The sequence below is a fragment of the Podarcis cretensis genome (assembly GCF_951804945.1).
Source record: "Podarcis cretensis genome assembly, chromosome: 4".
NCBI classification, from domain to species: Eukaryota; Metazoa; Chordata; class Lepidosauria; order Squamata; family Lacertidae; genus Podarcis; species Podarcis cretensis.
Window position 1 is genome coordinate 5,513,565 of NC_137173.1, and position 23,405 is coordinate 5,536,969.

Genomic DNA, 23,405 nt, shown 5'->3' on the forward strand with positions numbered 1-23,405 from the left:
GTTTCAGGTTAAGAATGGACCTCTGGAATGATTTTTTTTTTAAAAAAATAATATTTATTACTTTTAAACACTACAAAAAAGGAAAGAAAAAAGAAAAAACAATACAATACAATATAAAAAGATTACACAACACTAACACAATAAACAAAACAAAACAAAAACAGTTTAGCACACATCATACAATTTCAATATCTTATCTTTCATTCACTTGTTTCAACGACCTCCTCACACCTCCCTTTTTGTATTCCACTTCTATTAATTGTTTCAGCAATTCCTTTCCACCTTCCTCTATTTCCTGTCCTATAATTATCTTAACATATTCTAACCTTATTTTTCCTTTAATACTCTAATAATCTATTTATACCTAATTCCTTATAACATTTCTACTAAAGCCATATAACTTCATTCCAACATTTTTCTAACATTCATTAATTTTACAATATTTCTATAAATAGCCTTTAAACTTTTTTCCAATCTTCTTCCACCGACTCTTCTCCCTGGTCTTGGATTCTGCCAGTCATTTCCGCCAATTCCATATAGTCCATCAACCTGGTGATCTTCTGTCCGATGCTCTTAGCTCTTTTCCAAGTCCCTTCTGCAGATCTTCTTCGTATTTATACAAAAATACTTTACTTTGTCTTCTACTGATCTTATTTTTATTTTCCTTCCTTTAAAGCTGAAGAATAGACCTTGGGGAAACTCCCACCTAAAGATGATTTTATTCCTTCTCAGCAGGGCAGCCAAATCTCCGTAGTTAGACCTAAGATCCAAAAGGTATTTCGGGACATCTTTAAAAATTTCCACTCTTGGCTGTTGTACTTCTAGGTTCTTCTGGTAGTGCCAACAGTCTCTTATTCTATTCTTCTCTTTTTTCCCTCCTCTTCCAAATCTGAAGGCCCTCACAGTTTTAAACTCTTCTTGACCCAGATCCAAGTCCCAAAAATCAGCAAATTCCTGTGTGAAGAAGTCTATCAAACTTTCCTTCTCCAATTCAGGTAGGGCTCTGATCCTCAAATTCGTCTGTTTTTCTTTAAATTCAATCATAGCAAGCGTCGACTTATGGTCATCATGTTGCCTCTGTAAGGCTGGGACTCTATCTCTCACCAATTGTGTTACTTTACATTCAGCAGCAATGGCTTTCTCCCAAGCTTCCTCCGCAGTCTGCCATATCAATGTAGATTCCTATATCAATTTCTGGATTGTTTCTGTATTGATATTCACCTTTTGTCCCAGATTATTTATACTTTCTGTATTTAAGTCAATTTTAATAGTTGCAGCGTCCACTTTCGCGTTTGTCACATCTATTTTCTTGTTAAGCTGTTCCAGTGAATCACTTATCTTACTTAATGCAACCGCTAAGGCCTCTTCTGTCGACATTCCTCTTGATTTTAAATATACTGTTACAAAAGCAATAGCGGAAGAAGCAGGGGGGCCTGATATTGAGGCTCTCCTAGATTGCTGCCAAGTCCTCCCAGACCTTAATGTTTTTTCAGGAATTGACTGGTCCGTTTTTTCCTTTCCATTTGCCATAACACTTAACCGATTCAAGGTCAATCCCAGAGTCTCACAGCTTTTTATCTTGCATCTGGAAATTCCCCAGCCCAGCTCTTGTAACAGTTTCAAAAGCTTCCTCTAGGGGGAAACAGCTTCTGTTTATATTAGTCAATAATGTCCTCTTTTAAACACAGCTCAAACAATGTAGTTTCAATTTTCAGTTACTTTTACTCCTTTTTAAAAGCAGACGGAGACAGTAGAAACCATGTATTTCTCTTATTAGCTAGCTGTCAATGAACGTTCTAATCGCTGTCAGTGAGCCTTCCAAAGAACGTCAGTCCTGTTAGCAGCCCGTTTCCAGCGGTATTTTAACTCTCTTCACTCTCTCCCGCAGGCATATTCAGTTCACAACTTCCCCCCCTCTTCTCCTGCCTCCAAGTGGGGGTTTAATGTTCTTTACCGATGGAAATTTAGTCCTTTACAATAGGCTTTCCAAGGCTTCAGCTTGCAGCCTCAATGCTTCAGTCTATTTACAAAAGGGAAGGCAGACTTCCTGTATTGAACCTCCCCGTTACGATACCAAATTAAACTTTTAGAAGTCCAATTCTCCCGCTTCAGCTCTACTCATGGGTAATTACTTTAAAATCAAATTGTCCACAGGAAAAAGTCAGCGCTCTCTGGCAACAGCTATGCGGCTTCGCTCCGTGGAAGAAGCAGACGATTCGAAGCACCGCGCCGCTCACCCCACGTCACTCCAGACCCCCGAAACCGGGTTTCCCCGCGAGTAGGGGAGGCGCAAAAGGTGCCCGCCGAATCCCACGCTCACAGGCTTCTCCCACCTGTGATTTTTTGCGGGTCTCTGCCTTCGCCGTGACGGCCAGACCAGACCCAAATTCCCACGGGGCAAATTCCTCCCGATCAGAAGAATTCCGCCATTACCGGAGGCACCAACCCGGAAGTCTCTAGAATGAATTAAGTTCATAACTTAGAGGTACCACTGTAATTCCCCCCCCCCCTGAATCTTCCAATTAAGCTTCATTGGATGTCCACTAGTTCTAGTGTTACAAGAGATGGAGAAAAACTTTTCTCTATACATTTTCTTCTTGCAATGCATAACTTTATAATCCCTTGCCTTTTCCTTGAACTAAAAAAGTCGCAAATGCTGCAACCTTTCTACATAGGGCAGTTGCTCCATCCCCTTGATCATTTTGATTGCCCTTTCCAACTCTACAATATCCTTTTTGAGTTGAGGTGACTAGAACTGTGCACAGTATTCCAAATGTGGATGCACCATAGATTTGTGCAATGGCATGATATTGGTAGTTTTATTTTCAATTGTGCTGTGCACTTCTCAGAGGCGTCTGGTTGGCCAATGTGAGAATAATATATCCTTTTCTTCTCCCCCTTCTAACTATTCCACTTGTAACTTCATTTTGTGTATCTGCTTGGTCACTCTGTCATAGTATTTCCTAGAAGACAGAAATCCTTAGTTGAGTATAAGTGCTCCCTTAGTGTTCACATTTCACGGTTTAATGAAAAAGTGCTGTTGAGAAGCCTCCAGTTTGGATGTCCATATAGAATTCCCGCTAAAATTTGACACGCAAAGTAACTTTCTCAGCATTAACACAGCAGAGACAGAATTGAAAATAGGAGGCTTTGTTAGGTGTGGTATGCGCTTGCATTAAGGTATATTTAAAAGTAGCCACCCCAATAACTTGTTCAGGGGGGTGGGGAACCTATTTAAGCCTGGGGGCCAGATTGGAACTTGTCCAACCTTTTGGGGGCCACATTCCAATGGTGAGTAGGGCACCTCTCAAATGCATGCAGCTCTGTCCCCCCTCCCCCTGGTCACAAGCACACATGCACTAGCCACACATATATCACAGAACTGGTAGTTGTGTTCATGTATACACACTTAACACAATCAACACTTTCAGTCCACTCCACCACACTTGTGGGGACTGGAAAGCTATGTAGAGGTGATCTTTATAAACAGCAGGCAGAGGAATTTTATCTCTCCCGTCTTAGCACTAAAACTTACATATGTGTACAGTACTAGGTAGGAAATTTTGTGGTATAATCATGGAATTGTAGAGTTGGAAGGAATGCCTGAGAGTCCTCGGTCCAACCCCCCGCAACATTGCCAAATGATGTGCTTCCATCTTAAATGTTTGGTTATAAAAGTGCTGCAAGTGTTAAGAATCTTTGTACCCTGTGCAACTGTGCTAAAGCCAGTGTTCGAAATTCCCATTGTTCTGGGCGCATTTTGCAACAAGGAATTTCATTAGCGCGAGCAGTTTCTGAGCTCTGGACGCAGTACTGCGCCTAGGATTTCAGATTAAAACTGCAGAGTGGAAGAAAAGAAGGACCTTTTTCCTTCTCCCCACTTCCAGCTACTCTCTGAAGGCTGGAGAAGAGACCCTCTTAAGAATATTAGGGGGGTGGGCAGGGCAAGGACTAGACCATGTGAAAAATGAACATAATATTTTAGTGGCAGTTCATTAATCTTCAGCTTTATCGTTCTTGTTATTTAAAAAGTGTGCCTATACATTCTGTTGTTGCACCCATGACCTAAGTTTAAGGTGCCATTTAGCTCCTAGCCTTCATATCTCAGTTTCTAACACTGGCTAACATCCTGCTTATCTGTTTGTGTGTGTTGCTTGAGTCTGGCCTGCTGCTTGCCTTGTTGTAAACTGTAAGACTGCATTAAGCTTCTTGAAGGGCTGAAAGGTCAACAGAGGACTATAGCAAATGTGAATCTATTAAATTTTTATAGCTTTTCCCCAAAAATCTGAAGCTTTGCTAGCCAAGGGATATTAATGTAACTCATTCGTAGCACATCAATAGTGTGGGGAAAAGCCTATTTTCATGCAGTTTCCAATAGGCTGCTTGCCTGCTTACCTTGGAGGCAGTTTTTACCACAGTTTATATGCCTGATACATTGACTGATGTGTCTTATGTGATCCCATATAGTAAGCATATGTGGAGATTTCTGGGCAGCAGGTTGGCAACCAAAGTTTAAAAACCTCTGCCTTAGTCCATAGTTAATATCATTTCCATTTCCACTGTGTGTGTTTCTCTTTCTTGTATACTGTGAAGTGTTGTAAGAGCAATGCAGTCAAGTATTGTAGTTGAGATCATAGAATCGTAGAATTGTATCGACATTCCGTTGCTGCAGCTGTAACCCAGGTTTAAGGTGCCATTTGTGCCTAGCTTATTTATATGAGTTTCTAACACAGTTTGCACCATATGTTTCTAGATTCAGGTAGGTAGCCGTGTTAGTCTGACACAGTAGAAATAAAAAAATTGTCCAGTAGCACCTTAGAGACCAACAAACCTAGTTGGTCTGGTATCTGAAGAAGTGTGCATGCACATGAAAGCTCATACCAAGTACAAACATAGTTGGTCTCTAAAGTGCTACTGGACAATTTTTTAAATATATATTTCTGTTTGCACCATATGGTTCAACTCTTTCAGAGAATCTGGAGAGGTTTCTTTGGAGAGCATTCTGGTGATTTCATCTATAAATACAACACATGCACAAGTCTCCTGTGGCAATTTAAAAAGTGGTTGGGAAGCAGATCAGAGTGAGTAGGCTTTGCAAATTAAGATAGCTGGCTCATCATTTTCCTGTAGTGTGTAATCTAGAGTGGGTTTTTTTGTTTAGTGTCCCTACAGATATTCCACTGCCATTGCTAGGGAGCTTTCGGAAGGGATTCTTCTACAAGTGATGGGCTTTAGTTTTATTTTTGCGCACACCCTGCCACCTGAGTTTCAATGTATTGTAGGAAACAACATTTTAAATAATCTCTACAACAGTAGCTTCTGTGTATTAGCTAGTTTATCAGCTGTGTGAAAGATGCATGTCTTACTGACCATGAACCAAGGATTACAGAATCCCAGCATTAAAAAGGAACACCAAATTTGCATGAAATTGTATTTTAATCCTTTTGCCCAGGGATGGGATTTCTAGCCAAAGCAGATACGATCAAAATAAAATTTGGATATATAGGGAAGGTGCTGTGGCCATGAAACTGCAGAGTCAGTATTTAGAAAAGTTGCTGCACAGGGCATAGAAATCTCCCTGTGTGTTGGAAGCTTGCTTGTTTAATTTCTGAACCCCAAGCAGGTAGTTACAGCACTCTTGCAAGTTTTAACCTGCAGTTATGAAATATAGACACTTCCCCTTTTTTTGTATTATGAAAGCTGACATTGTCAGTTTTGATATTTCAGTACAGAATCTGTTCGTGTGAAAAAAGCAAGTGGTCCCCAAATGCTCATGCCATAGTGGATTAGCTTGTCTCTAAGGTGCCACAAGAGCCTTCGTTGAAAAAGGAATTAAATACTGTTAGCAGTCTAGGGGATTATTTGAGATGATGTGTTTCTCTTCTATAAGGATTGCATTAAGTGCTTATGTTTAGTGTATTTTCCCACATGGAATTTTTATTTTTATTTTTTCATTCTGCTTTGCCAACTTCTCTACCAATCCCATGTCAGTGTTTGTAAAAAGCAAAAAAAGAAAGGAAAAGGTTCTGACCTCCCTTTGTCTCTTCAGCCTGGTCCTCGGACCCTTGTCTGCATAAAAGAGTCCATGAGAATATCCTTGCAGAGTTTTATTCTTAAAAGTCTTTGTGCAAAACACGACTGAATAACTATACACACCAGCACTAACTAACCAACCAACCAAAACACCAGCCTCAGCAACCTACTAACATTTCTCACTCTATATATACAACTTGGTGCAGAGTCATGCAGACCCAGCTTTATTCGCATTAAAGAAACAGCGGCCATTTAGCCGTGACATCCCAGTGCTGCAGCGGGGATTAGTGTATGTGTGAGTGTGAGAGAGAGAGGTATGTACCTGTGTGCTGCATGTCTTATGTGTGTAGGTTCTGTATGTGTGAGGGTATGTGATACAGTCTGGCATAAGGATTTAGAAGCAATCACCAGCCCCTTGAATTAGGCCCAGAAGTTGAGAAGCCGCCAGTGCAATTTCTGCAATGTTGGCTAAAGGTGCTTTCTTCTCCTGACATTTGGCAGTTGCTCAGTGATTTATTGCACCTGCTGTGCTTCTGAATTGTCTTCAAGGGCAGCCCCGTATAAAGTGCACTGCAGTAGTATACCCTCAAGATGACCGGAGCTGGCGGAAATGACTGGCAGAATCCGAGACCAGGGAGAGGAGCTGGCGGAAATGACTGGCAGAATCCGAGACCAGGGAGAGGAGCTGGCGGAAATGACTGGCAGAATCCGAGACCAGGGAGAAGAGTTGGTGGAAGAAGATTGGAAAAAGTTTAAAGATTATTTACAGAAATATTGTAAAATTAATGAATGCTAGAAAAATGATGGAATGAAGTTATATGGCTTTAGCAGAAATGTTATAAGGAATTAGGTACAGATAGATTGTAAATGTATTAAAGGGAAAAAGCAAGGTTAGAATATGTTAAGATAAATTACAGGACGGAAAACAGAGGAAGATGGAAAGGAATTGCTGAAACAGTTAATTGAAGTGGAATACAAAAAGGGAGGTGTGAGGAGGTCGCTGAAACAAGTGAACGAAAGTTACGATATCGAAATTAATGGATGTGTTTTTAATTGTTTTCGTTTTGTTTGGTTGATTCAATGTTTTAGGGTTTGGGTTGTGTGGTGTTTTTGTTTTTGTATTGTCTTGTCTTGTTTAATTCTTTTCTTTTGTAATCTTTAAACTGCTAATAAATATTATTCAGAAAAACAAAAAAACAAGATGACCAAAGCAGAGATCATTATGATGAGATCCCCCTGCAAAATAAGTGGAGCTAATGCACTAGGTGAAACTTACCTTATAAGGGGTGTTTCTGACCCACCACCGCTATCTTTCCTACGAGCAAAACACAAGGACAATGTGGAACTATCCACGATGAGTCTGTGCTCTGCTTTATAGAGACAAAGTTGTTTTTTGTCTTGATGATGGGAAAAAATGGGGAAGACAAATCTGTAAATGTTCAAATGAATGATTTTTTCCCCAATAGATTTTAGAGATGTGGAGATTGCAGTTCTGCAGGCAGCTGTTAGGGAGGAGCAGTTCACAAGAGAGAACTGCTCTTTGCTCAGGGGTGTTTGATCTCCTCTTGTCAGCTGTGGTTTGACAGCCACAGGAAGCAAAGGCTGCTCTAGCTGAGGTGGCCTGGCGAGAAAGAGTGATACTGGAGATCTTTGTGTGTCTGTGTACATATGTCTGCACATGCATGCACACACATGGAATAGGGTGTCTCACCCTGGAGTTCCTCTGGAGACTGGAACCTTAGCATGTGGCTTCTGTCTAGTTGCTTAAGAGCTTGTTCCTTGGTGCTATCACATTTAGACAGGAGTTTGTGTGCTGTGAAACAATATAGAAATTTTCATTCCACTTCCGGTAGGGATAAGATAAAAAGGCCTAGTTGCATGCACAAATGGCAGATCTTCTTCATGGCAGTCTTAATAATATTCACACATTTCATAAAGCTCTGGAGCAAATCAGGCTTGGTGACTTACGGTAACTGTAGAAATGTATACTTTAACCTTTGGCGTAAGTAGTTTATACCATAAAGTACACACAAAGGAGCCTTTGGTGGTCCTGTGCCTTGTTTTCTAACTGAGCTTCTTAGTTTCCTCCCCACTTTTCAATGTGTGATGGATGTTCTTTACGGCCAAATCAACCTTTAGAGTTTTCTCTTTTCATCTTGCTGGGGTTTTTTGCGTGGGGTGGGGTGGAGTGAGGGAATGCCTAATGGAGGAGTGGCTTCTCTTTTGGAGATTTTGGATTGTGGCCTGAGTTAATGTTGACCAAAATTGAATGGAGAGCAGGAAGTTTAATGTAAAGATATTTTATTAGGAAACTGAGAAAGGCCAGTTATGATCATATTTTTATTTACAGCATTTTACCAAAGCCAGTTTGCATGCCAGAGTTCATTAAGTCATGCTCTCCGGGGGTCCAGGAGCACAATACCAGCAGAGTATTTTGTTAGCACTGTCCTAAGTGAGTATATTTGTAAACAGTAGCCAAGGTTATCCATAGCATTTATGCCACATAGGCAGGTTCTGCCTTGGCAAGGCATGTGTTGGCATCTCCCAGTCCAGATGGCATCTCTAAGAATCTGAGCCATGCAAAACTGTCCCACTGGGCATGATTTGTATTTACAAATGCAGCTCAGGTCTTCCCTTGCTTCATATCCCAAGATCTGATCTCTGGCTTCAGTACTTGTTAACATGGATAGATGGCTGATGTCAGTTCCATGAAATATAAGCAGATACTGTACCTACACTAGATCAAAAGGAAACTTCTAGAAAGTAGTTAGTCCTTATTTGGCCTTGAATTTGGGTCAAAATATGACTTGTTGACAAATGTGCGTGTGCATGTGATGGGCCTAAACGTTTGGAGAAGGTTTAAATAAATATATGTATTTAATCCTTCTCCTACTGGCAGTAACTTTTCTGCATTGGGTTTGGGTTTCCTCTGCCTTAGCCAGCCTGAGGCATTTTCCTAGCCTCTTCAGTTGTTTCTAGAAAATGCAGACAGTGAGCATATGGAGTGTTTCAACGAAAATGCTGTTCTGCAGAACAGAGGCAGTCACACTAAAAGCCCTGCTCTGAGTTACTGTGGAGCAGGTTTCTAAGAGATCATTTCCTTCTTCCTCAGAGTGACCGAGACTCTCATTCTCCACGACAGCGTGGCAGCTGTCAAGTCCCCAAAGGCCTTGTCCACCAACCTCTCTCTCAGCTTCTGCAGGTCAACCATTTTGGCCTTGGGAGAATGAACTTGGTTCCCTGAGGGCCAGGAACGTATTGCACTAATCACACCCCCACGACTTCTGTCCAGAAGGCAGACAGTTGCATTATAGTATTCTGTACAATACACTGCATGCTGTGCCCCAGCTGGCTTTCTCTCTGCATATCTGTTTTTACAGGTTATTGAGTTAGTTTCCTTTGGGAACTTAGGATTTGTTGTGAGGAGAGTAGTCTTCCCTGTCCTTGCTCTGCTGTTGAATTCACTCTGCTGCTTTGTCACTGGGGCTGAGATGCCACATCTGGTGAGACTTTCCTCTTGCTCCTCCAGTGGGCTTCTTCTCTGGGTGGTTCCAATTTTAAAGTCCTGACTAGCTTCCCTCTAGGTTTTGATTCGGGGAGAGGCAAACGGGAAAAGATGAAAGGACAGAAACCAGCAGTTATAGAGAGCCTAAAGAGATTATCAGCAGCTTGTCGTCTGACAGTCAGTCTGACGTAGAGGGGGAGGAGGATGAGCCTGGGACAAGTCATGCTGTACACAGAGGAAGTAAGGGGAGGAGTTTTCGCAGACTTGCATGCTGGGTGCGGAAATGGAGGAAGTAACATTAGAGGGAGCAACTGCGCACAAGGGGAAGGAGGTTAATGGAAACGCTGGAGATGTACGTTTGAACTTTGTCAAATAAATCAATTGTTTGGAACTGGCTGGGAGCCCGGAGTCTTATCTATGGCCAGCTGGACAGCACTAAGCCTCTGACATAAGCGGTATATAAATCCTGTTACATAAATAAATGGCACCAGGTCATTGACATGTGGGTGGCCTCCTCCACCTGTCAGTGTTGGCCGGTGGGCTCTTGAATCTAGGATCTCTAAAGTATGGTGTGTGTCCCTCCTTTTGTGTTTTAAAGAGCCCTTGTGATTGTAACACCAACCCTACATTTTATAGGCAGCAATAGAAACTAATGGGGAGCCATAGAGGTTCCCAGTGTTTCCTCAGGGGCCTTGATCACCCCTTCCAGCAGTAAACTTGTGTGCTTGTAATTTGGAAACGAAACAGCACTATCCAAAAACAATAGTGGCTTCTTCTACATATTCAGGGGACACCCTTGGTACACAGGGTTATTTTTTTTTAAAAAAATATAAATCACCTGTTTGTGTAATCCAGTAAGCTGCATAAACTTACTACTCCAAGTTGAGTCTTGGGAAGTGGGGGCATGCAGATAAAATGTGTGAGTCCTTTGAGAGTTATGACTGGCATGTAGGCAGTTACAGAAAAAACAACTGATATGGGGCTTCATACATGAAATTTTAATGTGCTGCTTTGTGGACCTGATGGCTTGTAACAGGTTACTGTGTAGAATTACTAAAGCCATTTTTGAACACATGCCCAATATTACAAATGCCTGTTTTGCATGTTTCTATTTCAGCCGCGTCGTTTTGTGTACATTAGCACAGGATTCCAAGCCAGCTTCCCACATATTTCCTGTCAACTAACTGCTTTTTATGCTGGAAGACTCACACATTGAAGGAAAAGGCCTTCTAGAATTCTAGAATGAGGAAATGTTGCAGCTGAGAACTTGTGTGAAATCCAAGCTTGCCTCAGTTGTGCCACAAGTAAACCAGGGCATTTTGTTGCCGATTTGAAGTGAGCATTCTGCTTTTTTTTTTTTATTTGTACTGCTGACTTGTATTTTCCTTTGCTTTAAATTGGAGAGCATAGCTAAAAAGAGCTGTTATTTCCTATAGTTGTGGTCTCTCTGAAGTCCTGGAAAGAGCTGTGAGGGACATTACTTGTGCTTTCTTGAGGAAATAGTATGTTTAGCATTGACCGTAGTCCTGGCTTTTCAGTCTTCTATTACCATCAGACATGCTGCTCTGAAGGTTGAGTAATGCCTTGGTTTTTATTCTTCCAAGCAGGTGCAGTGATTAACATTTTGCAGTGCTCTCCCTCAGAAGGTGGTGGACTCTCCTTCCTTGGAGGTCTTAAGGCAGAGGCTGGATGGCCATCTGTCATTATGCTTTATTTGAGATTTCCTACATTGCAGGGGGTTGGGATTGGATGATCCCTGGAATCCCTTCCAACTCTGCAGTTCTGTGAGTCTATAAATATATGACACTCAATTAGTCAAACTGTTAAACACTTGTGTTTCTGTATAATATAGGTAGATAACTTCCTTCCACCTGGAAGCTGCATATATTTCTCCAGGAGGGTTTTTCCATCATCATTTTATTTGTATGCCATCTTTCCATAATTAAAACCATGCTCAATGCATCTTACAACATAACAAGATTTACATAATTACAAACGTAACATAAATAGTCGGAATAATTTAAACACATCAAAAAGTACACAACTGAATTGAAACAATGTCCACATAAATCATAAGAATAAAACTAAAGATACAACAATTAATATTAATTAATATCCTTAATTAGTAACAAAAAACCAACAAAGCACCTTAAGCAAACCGCAGCCCAAGAGTCTCTTCAGCAGCCTCAGCTTTTGTAGCTGCAGAGCTTTGTATTCCCAGGCCAAGTGAGAAAAGGCCAGCAAAGCAGGGAGCGGCTCTTCCAGGGCTTGCAAGACCCTCCAGAATGCTGTGATGCCATGTTGCCAAAAGCACTGAGTGTCCCCCAGGGTTTTGCGCTCCTATAGGTACTCTGTTGTGATACTGTGATGCCCAAAGGTTTTTGCAAGGGGCCCAAAGCCCCTTAAGAATTGCCACAGAAGATCTTGGCCTGTGGTCCCTGGAGGGTTTGACCATGGGTCACTGTGGTCCTTCACATAAGAAATGGTTAGCCACTGCTGATGCAAAATAACAGCAAGGAGTAAAAATATTTGACACGTAAGACAAAACACTAGGAAGGAAACACTAGGCTCAAAACTTCCATGCCTATGGTTTTCAATGGTTGGTTCCAGGTTTTCCCCTTCCCTTTGATGTTGGTTCATAACAAGGTTCAAAGAAGGCCTGTCATTAGTAACAAGTGGCAAGTCAAAACAGATGGAATGACATCCCATTCTGTCCTCCTTCCCAGGCCAAGTAACAGGGGCAAATAGCAGCCCTAGCTTAGGGCAGGCTAAATCTTGTTTTGGTTGGGGTTGAAAGAGGGGCCTTGTGTTTGCTTTGCTTCTGGACAGTTGTTTTCCTATTTCTTCTTCAAAGTTGCTGTTTGCAAAAGCCCTACTTTTACTAAACGTTCTCAATACTCCATGAGCTTGTTTAGTTTCCGTGCTAGTTTTGTACGTGGAGATCGTAACAACAGGAAGCCTCTGTGATGCACTATTTTGTCACAACTGTTCCTCTCCACTTGGAGCCAATCCAGGCATTCCCAGGTCATTTTTTAGACTTTTGAATAGCACGGTACTGTCATATGTATACTTGTAGGGGTTTGCATATTTGAATGTTCACTAGCATGTTTTGCCTATGCGTTGTCTAAAAGCTTTCAAATATACAGTCATCCTCCTAGACGTCTAAGATGGTACAGTCCTCTGTGCCTGTTTTTGTTTTAAAGAAAACAGACTGGCCTTGGCCAGGGCAAAAGATAACTGACTCAGCTTTTACAAAATCATTGCAGGATGTGGGGGTAGAAAGACTGGTAGATGGAGAAGTGAAGCTGTCATGATGGATTGATTTTATATTGCTGATAGAAATCCTGTTTGAATCAAGCTCCCCATTGGTATGTCACATTAATACAGAAAAATGCATACTATTTGACCGGCCTAACCATGAAATATTGTTAATACAAATGTTGTTGGCCAGCCCTTTGTAGGGTAGCTTCCTATGAGCCTACATTTACAGTCCTGCTATCAAGGAATGTAACACTAAACCTTGGTGCGGGCCTTTTCTGCTGGTTAAGAGGTCTGAGGCAGGACGAGGAGCCTTGAAAGCAATAAGTGTGTTTCTCTCTCTTTACCTGTAAAAATATTGAACAAAGCCAGATACTTGAGTAACAGCTGTCCAGAACTTTAAAGAAGCAAGGGCTGATCATAAAGCTTCAAGCCCACTTTCCCTTTTATCAGAGGAGCTGAGGTTCCCACAAGGGACAAAACAGATGCACTTTTATGTTATTTGCTGTTGGAGTGTGATTTCTTGATGGGGAGTGAAAATTACTTAATTTCAAAGCTTTAAATTCTTTCCCCCTTTCTCTTGGCCTTTTTAGGTTGGAAGGTAACCTGGCAAAGCACCAAGATGTCGCTTCACAACACGAGAGCCTCAGCTCTCCTTGCTTGGGTAAGATGCCTCTTCTTTATTCTTCGTAGCTGCTTAGGATGTGGCCACACCTTGTGCTCTGGTGCCTTCTTTTCCCTCTGCGCTAACTGTGCTCTGTTATCCTTGTCCAAAGTGCTTTGTGTAGCTGACAGTTCCCTTTGCGACACTGCGTTTTTGATCCAGCAGATCTTCCCTGTGAGAAACAAGTTACTGGGATGTAAAACATCTTACTTTAGGAAAGGCAAAACTGGCAGTAAAAACAGGGCAGTTGTAGCGAGAGAACCAGCTGTGTTTCAATGACAAAACGGGCAATGAGATGTCCGTAACTCAATTGTAGGGCATCTTCTTTTTTGTGTGTGCACAGAAGGTTCTGGGTTCAGTTCCCAGAGTCTTCAGGTAAGGTTGAGGGAGACCTCTGCCTGAAGCCCTGGAGAGTGTTTAGTGTGCCAATGTGATTCAAGGCCCGACCGTAAGAATTGAAGCAGTGTAAATTTTAAGTTGTCAGTTAACGTGGTTTATTAGCCACATACGCTCCATTATTTAGAAAATGTGCATAGAAATATGCATGGGGAACTAGATTTAAGTCAGCTTCTCCCCCCCCCCCGATGTATGTAATGGGTTTAAATCAATGGCACCCTGAGGAAGCATTTCATGGGGGGGGGGGTTCTTTCCTTAGATGCTCCGTGAAGCTTTCAGATATGCTTGGGATAAGTGTTGAGACCTTGGATTTAATCCAAAACTTCTGGATTTTTTTGCTTTTTATCAGGAAAGGGATGGAGATGAGGGGTTGGACCTCGTTTTGAATGCCTAGAAAGCTCCTAGTGCTTCCTGGACGTTATGTTAATTGTCAGTTGCTCCCACTCCCTCAGACTCCTTAAAGATATTGATGAAGTTTACACGTTTGGAAAAGGCCATGGTTAATGTGAGAGCTGTTTAAATTAAGTCTCCCGTAACTAGGAAAAAAATTCAGGTACCCCCAGGCAGTCATGAAGAATGAGGGTTCATTGGAGCAATGTTGCTCAGTGGTTCCCATATAGAACTGTTTGTATTAGTTCCTACGTGGGGTTAAGGCACCAAGGCAGGGCGCGTAAGAAAATCCCTGCTGAAACGATATAAATGTCTATCTGGTCCATCACTGTGAGCATCCAGAGCCCTCTGAGACGCTCACAAGCAGGACATGAGAGTACCACCCTTCTTCCACTGGTAACTGAGGCCTGCTGTCTCCTCTGGAGGTAGCATCTGGCCACTGGGACTTGTAGACTAAAATCCATGTAGAGTTGTATCAAGCAGGAGGCAAGGAAAGGAAATAATTTGTACTTCTTCTGCACCCTATTCCAAAGCTTCATGATCAGTTGTGATGTACCCATTAAGTTTTTTGCTTTATGGTAGATGGGTAGGGCATGTTCCTGTTGATGTGCTGAAGGCTATTATCTATCACTCATCTTTATGTCTGATCTGAGATCCTTCCATCTCCAAGTGCAAGGTGTATGCAGTGCATTGCTAAGTGCTTGTATGTTTTCCTTAATGGGGTTTCCACCAAGCTTACGTGTGGGTAAACTCCAATTGGTACATCACCACAAGTTTCAGAATTGATACACTGACTGAGCTGTAAGATGCTGACCTTATTCCTTAACTTGCCAGCAAGTGGATTTCTAGTCTGTGATTTGATTCATCTTCTCTTCTTCAGGTGAACAGTCTGAAGCTGGATGATACCCTGAATTCATTGTCTCAGCTCCAAGACTGCAGCATCTTCATCAAGATAATCAACAAAATGTAAGAGGCACCGAGGACACCTTCCTTTTTCCTTGCTATACTGTGAAGTCAATGTGCATTGCAATGTTGTTGTTTTTTAAGTCTTGTAGGGACAGAGGCTGAATGCTACAGCCATTGAACAGCAGTAGCAAATAATGTACAAAAAGTGATCAGTATAACTGCTAGTCATAAAGATGATCAAGCTTTGAAGAGCCCTGCAGGCGTATCCCCTGGTGCTGGAAAACCTTTTAGTTAGTTCCCATCCCTGGGTCCTCTAGTGCTTTTACCTCTATACTGTAGGCCACTCTTTGCAGTAACAAGTGCTTGGAAACCAGCTGCTTTAATAATGCACCCCCCTCCGAATGCTAATACAGAATTAAGTACTTGTGTAAATTCTCATTTCCCCATAGCCCTGACAGTGAGCTTCCTCCCTTCCAGTGTTGTTCAAGTGCATAGGTGAAATCTGTAGCACTTTCAGAGTCTTAGGAATAACCATAGTGGAACTCAGAGGTTTTAAGGAATTGTAGCCTGTTTGCTGTTGATTACATTCTTTGTCTCTTAATTGGATTATGAATTAAATGCAGAACATATTCTGATATAGTGTTTTTATTTATTTATTTGATGAAAGTTATTTTTGTACTTTACATCCTAAGCTGGGAGAGCCTCTCTTGATGCACCTTGGCTATTGTTACCTGTCCTGCTGGACAGCTGGAGGTGCATTTAAGAAATGATTCCCAGTTGTGTAGGAGGAGGTAGTGAAGAGGACTTCCTTCAGAGCCTGTATTTACTCAAAGCCTACTTGATCCCATTCCATCTGGTTTTGAACTCTGATAAACAAATCCATGAAACAAGCTGCGAGGTTAGGCCCTTTTCCTGCATTGTAAGGACTTTGGGGTTTGTGTAAAAGTTTGGGGAGGATGAGGAGACTCGGTTCAAAAACTGTAAATGATCTGTACCTCAGTTTATGAAGTACTGTGTAAAAGTGGTGTCAGGTTTTCTTTTAAGCCTCTTGCTGGATTTCAGGAATTAGTAGTGTCCCTCCATTGCAGTTCTGTATATACTTAATTTTCATCTTCTCTTGGTAATTGTTCTAGGAACATATTAGAGGTGTGCAGGCAGCCTCACAATTTCTCTTGAAATGGTTGAAAGCACAAAGCACCCTGAAATTCAGCTTATACTGCCCAGATACCATCTTAATATTTTATCTGTCTGGTGTTTTCATCATGCTAAGATGCTTAAATTACTTTTCTACAAATGTACCCAAAGAAACATATAAAAATAAATGCTAACTACTAGAATGTTGCAGGCAACCAAACAATCACAAAACAAACAGCAGACAAAAGTCAGAACTCTAAAACAGGAGGGCACCATTAAAAGTATTGTTAAATTTTGTTTTAAAAGTGTTACTCTGATATCCAAGTACTGATAAGAAGGTGCTGAACAGTTTTGTTGGTGTTCCAAAAATGAGGTGCCACCATGCTCTCCGCACCAGACCATGGAAGGTTTCAGAGGTTAGTCACATGTGGGTGAAGGTGACCCTCAATGTACTCGGTCCCAAGGTGTTCACCACCCTGGATTCCTTTGGGAGGAAGGGCGGGATATGAATTGAATCTTAATAAATTTGCTATTCTATACCTGCCTGGTTCAAGCACCTTGCAGTGAAGCAAATCCCTTCCTTAAATTTTTAGAGCTAACATTTTAATTCTTGGCAGTTTGCTGTGTCAGACTCTAAAGCTGTTTGGGTTCTGCTGAGCAGCCAGAGCTCAGAGTAGATGAGTGTGGGTGCTTGGCTGAAAAAATGCCCCTGATCAAACGTCCTAAAATTGTGAAGCGTGGAACTGGGATAGCTCAAAAGTTGGTAGAGCATGAGCCTCTTGATCTCAGGGTTGTGGGTTCAAGACCCACATTGAGCAGAGGGTTCCTGCATTGCAGAGGGTTGGACGGGATGACCCTTGCGGTCCTTTTCCAACTCTGCAACTCCATGATTCTCAGATGGTTGTTTCAGGCAGCATAGTACAGGGGTTGTTCCAGGCTTGACTCTTAGTGTCGCAAACTTGAGAAGCAGCACAATTGGCTCCCCCTCGTGGCTCTTTTGGGTGCATCACTGTGCAGTCTCTAGTGGCCGTTGCTCACAATGTAAACAAGGAAGTAAACAGAATCTAATCGTTAGTAATTAAGTCTGGGGAGTTCTGCCTTTTGATGCAAAGGATAAGTGGAGGACACCAGGGATAGCTGTTGTCTTTCTGAGGGTTCATTTTGTGTTCTGGTCTGTGTTAGTCTTGCAGTCTGATCATCAAGTCTTTTCCCCACCCACCGTTCCCAGTATGAACCCAGTCAGATGCTCCCATAGTTTCTGGCCATACAGAGATACCAATGACATTGATAAGCAGCTGGCAATTGTGGTATTTCCCACTGCTGCCTTTTCAAGAACAATCAGATCAGCTTTCCCCAACCTGGTGCCCTCTGGATGTTTTGGACTACAACTGCTATCAGGCCCAGCACCATATGGTCATGATCATTGGGACTCATGGGAGTTGTAGTCCAAATCAACAGGAGATCATGGGGAGGGCTTGATTGGACAGCTTTAGGGACTGATACATCATTTAATCTTCTATGTTCATAGGAAGTCTATTTCAGATTGCTTTATTGTATGAATGCCCTTTACGAAGCAAGCAAAAAAAATCCTTTGCTTTGTCTTTTAGCTAGATCTCCTGCTTCATTAATGGCGTAATAGCTTAAAAATGCATACTCTTTTTCACTTAATGACACTTCTCCCTGCGCACAAATACACCAGCCTGCTTTGAATTGGAACTAGTTGTACCCAGACTACTTCCCTGTCCAGTTTCGCAAGGGAAACGGCTACCGTTTTACCATGTTACATAGCTTCAGGCTTCAAAGAGGTCCATTCTAGGTGCCACAGTAAACAGGCTGGACTGTAGATGTGAACTGCATTAATGTGTGTCCCTCTTCCTCATTTGTTTCCGATTCTCATCATCCCTCTGGTCAAATAGTTCATCAGGAATGACTCTGTTTCTCTGTTGAAGTGCTTGCTTTGTTCTCTTCCAGTCATGGCTCTGAAGAGGGACGGGACCCTTTGCAGCAGAGTTTGCCAGACCGGGTTGCCTATGTCGTCGGCTTTCTCAAGAGTAAGAGCTCCTGCCACTTTGTGCATCTTGGCTCTTTTCTGATTTAGATAATCTGTTGTCTACACATCAGCTTGAGCCTCCATCTGGCACACTCTCCAATGTGGAGGAAGCTGGCACGCAAAGCTGTTGTTAATGCAGAAACTTCTTAACATTCTCCCCTGTTCCTAGAAGATGGCTAGAGTTGGTGGCAAGAGTGGCACTTTTCCATACTGCACTGCTTTCCCCCACTCATACAGTTAAAAATTACAAGCGTATGTGAGCCTATGTGCAGCTCCCACAATGATTTTGTGAAGATTGAGCATTGGAAGAAAGTAGCCAGGAGGCCCCTCTACCCATGTAAGGCCAGGGGAGGGGAGGGGAATAAACATGGCAAGACTTGCTAGACTTAAGTTCCCTTTCTGCCTGCTGGTTCCCCCTTGTGCAGGAGAGAAGAGAGAAGACTCAGCCAGAGACATTTAGCTGCCCAGAGGTGATTCTTACTTGCCTTGGGTCCACTTGGTTAAAGGCTATTTCAAGCCTGATCTCAGGTGCGGTCCAAAGGTGCTCATGGCAAGCTGCCACAGCTAAAGGAGAGGAAGCCATTGGAACGCCTCTGCTGCTTCTGAGCAGTAAATGCCCCAGAGCAGCTAAAAGGATGGAAGTGTACATAGATGTAAAGCAATCTTAAGCTTTAGAGGCGAAATGGACAAAAATGTAGTGGCTACACTCCTCATTCTTGCAGCCAAAAACCTTCCTAGACCTTTTTGATAAACCACCCCTGCACTCTCAGTTTGGCAGCCTTCCGCCTGTGGATGGGGTGCAGGTGTGGGATTGTTTTGGGTTCCATAACTAGTCTAGACCTTTTCCTTGGGGTTGGTGCTGTGATTGAATTCAAAGATGCCTTTTTAAAATTCACATTCCTCTTCCAGAACGTTGCAAGCACAAATCTACAGCACAGAACTTGGTATCTGAGGAGAAGCTTCTAGCAGCGGAGGAGTTGGAACTAGCCAAGGTATGCACACACCTGCTGCTCTCTTTATTTAGGGGCTCAGGCTGGCAAGTTAAATCTCATTGTGGGAGATGGTGGTTAGCAGCGTCAAAAGAGGACATGCTAATGAGATTCTTAACATGCCCCAGAGGATGAGAGGGTGGTGCTCAAACAGGGCTCAACAAGCTGAAATGCATTAGAAAATAAATATTTTAAAGTCATCGACAGAAGGAAACACATTGCAGCTTATAAAACGGGTGAGCATAATGGTATGAAGGAGCAATCAACAGTACATGGTACATGAATAAATATTGGGAAAGGGAAAAATAATGAACAATGTTATGCGGATGATGATTATATGGAAAGCAAAATAGAATATAAATATGTGACTTTGCTATTAGACTTTGAAAAGCAATATGCAAGATTAAAGTTAACCATTGGTGGGTCATATGCTGCCTTCCCCCACAAACTCCACCAGCCCTCTAGATTTCCATCATGAGCTAGTCTCTTGACCAAAGTTTTATTCCACTCCACAGCTCTCCTAGATCACCTTCACTATGCATGCAGATGTGCCCTCACAGTGAAGTTCATTAACACAAGTCATTGTTTTAAACTCATACAATGGTGGCCTGATAAGTGGGAGGAGCTATTTCCAAATTACGCACCAGTAGTGGAAAGATAGCAACCAATCCTGGATCGACATCCAGCTTATTTTAGAAAGGTTCTAAGGACATCTGTAGAAAGCGCTATACACATCAGAGTTCACATCTTCGCATCTTCTGACGGGCAAAATGCACAGTCTTGCGCTCTCTTTGTATGTGTGTTAAATCACTCTATCTCTGCCGTCGTTCAGGTGGTCATGCTGCTGTTTTACTATGCCTCCATGAGTGATAAGATTCCCAGAGAATGGACCACGGTTGAGTATGATCTCCAGGTAACTCAAACATTCTCCCTCCAGCTATAGATGCCTTATCAGCTAAGTGACCATTTGGAGCCTGGAAGAACTGTCTGTGGTGATGGTTGTGGGGTGGGTCAACTTCCACAAAGGATAGTCCAATCACAAGCTGCAGAGGAGAAAGCTTGCTTGAAGGGCAGGATACCTTCCTCTGGCTTTACATGTGACCAGACGTGCCTTTGGCTGGGAACCACAAGTAGGGAGGGCTGCACATTTCCTCCAGTGGGGACATCTGGTTGGCCACTGTGGGAAGAGCCGTGTGCTGAACTAGAGGAGCCATTTGCCTCATCCAGCAATGAAGGCTGCTCTTGGGTTCACAGTTGCTCATTCTGCCCTGTCTCTTCCTCTTCCTCCTCCTCCTCCTCCTCCTCCTCCTCCCTCTCCCTGTTCCCTCAGGCGGAGATGGCTAAGTCACTGAACTTCATGTTGTACAATGAAGATTGCCTCGGTGAGAATCTGGAGACCTTCCTTCAAAAGAAAAGTAAGTGCCGGGTGAGCATGCAGGACTGAAATACCTTCAGGGGCACAAGGCTGCCCTGCTGACTTCAGTGGCTCAACCCAGATCAGGCCACACAGTTTGATCTCATGGCTGCCACACTGCAGGTTTGTTGGAACAGCAGTGAGCAGCTGGAGGGGGCCAGAGGTTCCTATACAGTGAGTCTAAAGAGGATAAAGACTGAGTCACTAGTTGGGGGTGGCATTATTTGGTGAGCTATCTGTTGAGGTGCAAGTGTTCTTGGTGAGGTTAAGGCATTGGTTCAAAAGCTACTGCCTGGCTTTTCCACAGGCTCTTTCAAAGCAAGTAGGAGCCAGGTGGACGCATTAGCATGGCAGAATTTACAGAGGTGGGGAGAGTCAAAGGGAAAGATCTCTTGCAAATTGGTCGGAGTGAGCAGGAGCTTTAAGGGCCGGAAATACTGCATTGATGCAGAATACTGCTGTCCAGAGCTGACAGCCCTTATGTGGCGGCTTCTGAAAAACATTTCCCTGTGGAGGTACTCTGTCTGGCAGACAAAGCCTCTTCTTGCTTCTGGCCCATTGGCATGCAACATCTGCACTCCAGTGATGCACATCTCCAGCCTCAATCAAGTTGTATATCTGCATGCAAATGAGTCAGAATAAGATTTTATGCCTTGTAAACTTTCCATGTTGGATACAGAGTAAACATCATTATGCAGCCTCTGTATGGGGGCCCTAAACTGCAGAGAATCCTGGAAAGTGGGTTTCTCCTTGTCCTCACATGACACTTTGATTGTGTGTTGTGTTTGCCTTTAGATTGGCTGGCTGTTACTGTCAGTGAAAGGCCCCTTATGCCTTGGGAACATACTATCTCCCATTTGGTATTCCTGATTCTATAAGCCACTCATAGCCCCTCTTGCTTGCTTTTTTCTTCCTCTGCTAAAAAAAAACACCTGAAACATTTTCTTCATAAGCTGGTTGATCTGTCCACTTAATAAACCGAATTGTTCATTCCTTGAACTTCTTCAGCTGACCCAAGCGGGGTGGATGGGGGGGGGGTGAATGGATCCTGGGCTTAAGGTTTTGCTTCTTTTGCTTCTTTCTTTGCTGCTGCCAAGCTGGCTCTGACATCCTGCACACCTTCCCTCTTCCTCCAGTGCCACAATCATCCAGTATCTCCAGCACCAGCTCGGAGGAGACCACCCCACCAAGGCGAGAGGTACACTTCTTGAAGCTGCAGAAGGTCGCCTCTTCATCCGGCTTGAATAAGTAAGTTATCGACGAGTTGCTTCCCAGGATTCATGGTTGTGATTCCAGCAGTCTGATGCCACACAGGCAGATGGAAACCCTCCTTTCAGGGCACTTGCAGGATTTGATATGGCCCCTGCCTGGGGAAACCAAATTCTGTTCCAAGGAGACACCAGATCTCTGCTTTTGATCTAACTAAGTTACTTGAGGCTTTTTCCTCAGCTTGTGAAGGTGGAATCTGATTTTTTGTAGAATTCTGAGTTGCCTTTGGAAGCGTGGAATTTGTGGTTTGCACAGAAACTGGCAGGGAGAGAATAAAGAGGTGGTGAAGAGATGATAAGGAGTTGTATAGGCAGTGAAGCCCCATACCATAATTATTATTATTGCATTATCGCCTGCCCTTCACCAGCAGATTCTAGGTGGGTTATAACAAAATAAGACACAGAACTGAAAACAGCTGAAGGAAATTCAGTCGCAGGAATAGGCCGGGTTGTGAAAATATGTTGTACCTCTGGTGTCAAGAGCTGGAGTAAAGAGACTTCCTGGGGTAGCCAGGTGAGGCCTGGGAACAGAGTTCTTCCTCCACCACAGCACCCCCATGTGGCCAAGCTGTGTGTCTGCTAAAAACAGAATTGGTGAATCCCATTGTGGGTGCAGGTGGGCTAAGAGACCTTAAATGTCAGTTTGGAAAGTGCATGTGTGCCTGCTCAATTCACGTTTCTAGTGATATGCCCAAGGAAGGAGGTTACATTTAAGCCAACTTAATGGAAACTTCTAAAAATAGAAGCTAATAACATAAAAATGTATGCGAATGACGATATATCAAATATCTAGATTATAGAGTCAGCTGAGTAGCTGTAAGACTTCACAAGACCTTGGGTCTCTATGGTTCCCTAGATCACTTAATAACATTTTCATTAGATCTAGGTTCCTCCACTCTGCACAGGGTTTTTCTGGTGAACAGTTTGAAGGGAAACTCAGGAAAATACAGTGCATTCCCCTGAGACAGTTCTTTTAAGCAGCTCTCACTCCAGCCCTTTAAATAGTTCCAAGTAAAATTTTTAAAAGCAATGTTGTTAGGTTCTGCTTCAGGGGAAGTAGCTCCATGGTAGAGGGCCTGCTTTGCATTGAGGAAGCGCCAGGATTAGTCCCCACAGGCACCTCCAGGTGAGACCCCTGCCTGAAATCCTGGAGAGCCACTGCCAGTCAGTGTAGGCTGTACTGAGCTGGATGGACCAGGGTTTGACTCAGGAACACAGGAAGTTGCCTCACACTGCCTGCCAAGTGGGGCCAGAAGAATTCTGGAAGCCTGATTGGGAGCGAGTTCTGCCGTCAGCCATAATGGAAGGTGCTGCATGTCGTAGAGCCTGAACCGTGTCCACTTCTTGGCAGTCTCTTTGTGATCTCACAGAGGGCCTTGTTCAGCTGAGCTCTCATTG

The 23,405-nt window shown here is 43.0% G+C and overlaps 2 protein-coding genes across 2 annotated transcripts in view; one reads left to right on the top strand and one right to left on the bottom strand.

The window, feature by feature from the left end:
- LOC307214995 (secreted frizzled-related protein 2-like) overlaps positions 1-23,405 on the bottom strand; it is a 187,868-nt gene that overhangs the window by 68,307 nt on the left and 96,156 nt on the right. The gene's annotated exons all lie outside the window — the stretch shown is intronic.
- Positions 1-23,405, top strand: part of NUMA1 (nuclear mitotic apparatus protein 1) — a gene marked incomplete at its 5' end in the record, with an annotated part of 76,244 nt that overhangs the window by 24,386 nt on the left and 28,453 nt on the right. Inside the window, 7 exon segments of the mRNA XM_079973249.1 lie at positions 13,390-13,460; positions 15,127-15,212; positions 18,258-18,337; positions 19,246-19,328; positions 20,158-20,238; positions 20,656-20,740; positions 21,876-21,987. Of these exon segments, the coding sequence (XP_079829375.1) occupies positions 13,390-13,460; positions 15,127-15,212; positions 18,258-18,337; positions 19,246-19,328; positions 20,158-20,238; positions 20,656-20,740; positions 21,876-21,987 (598 nt within the window).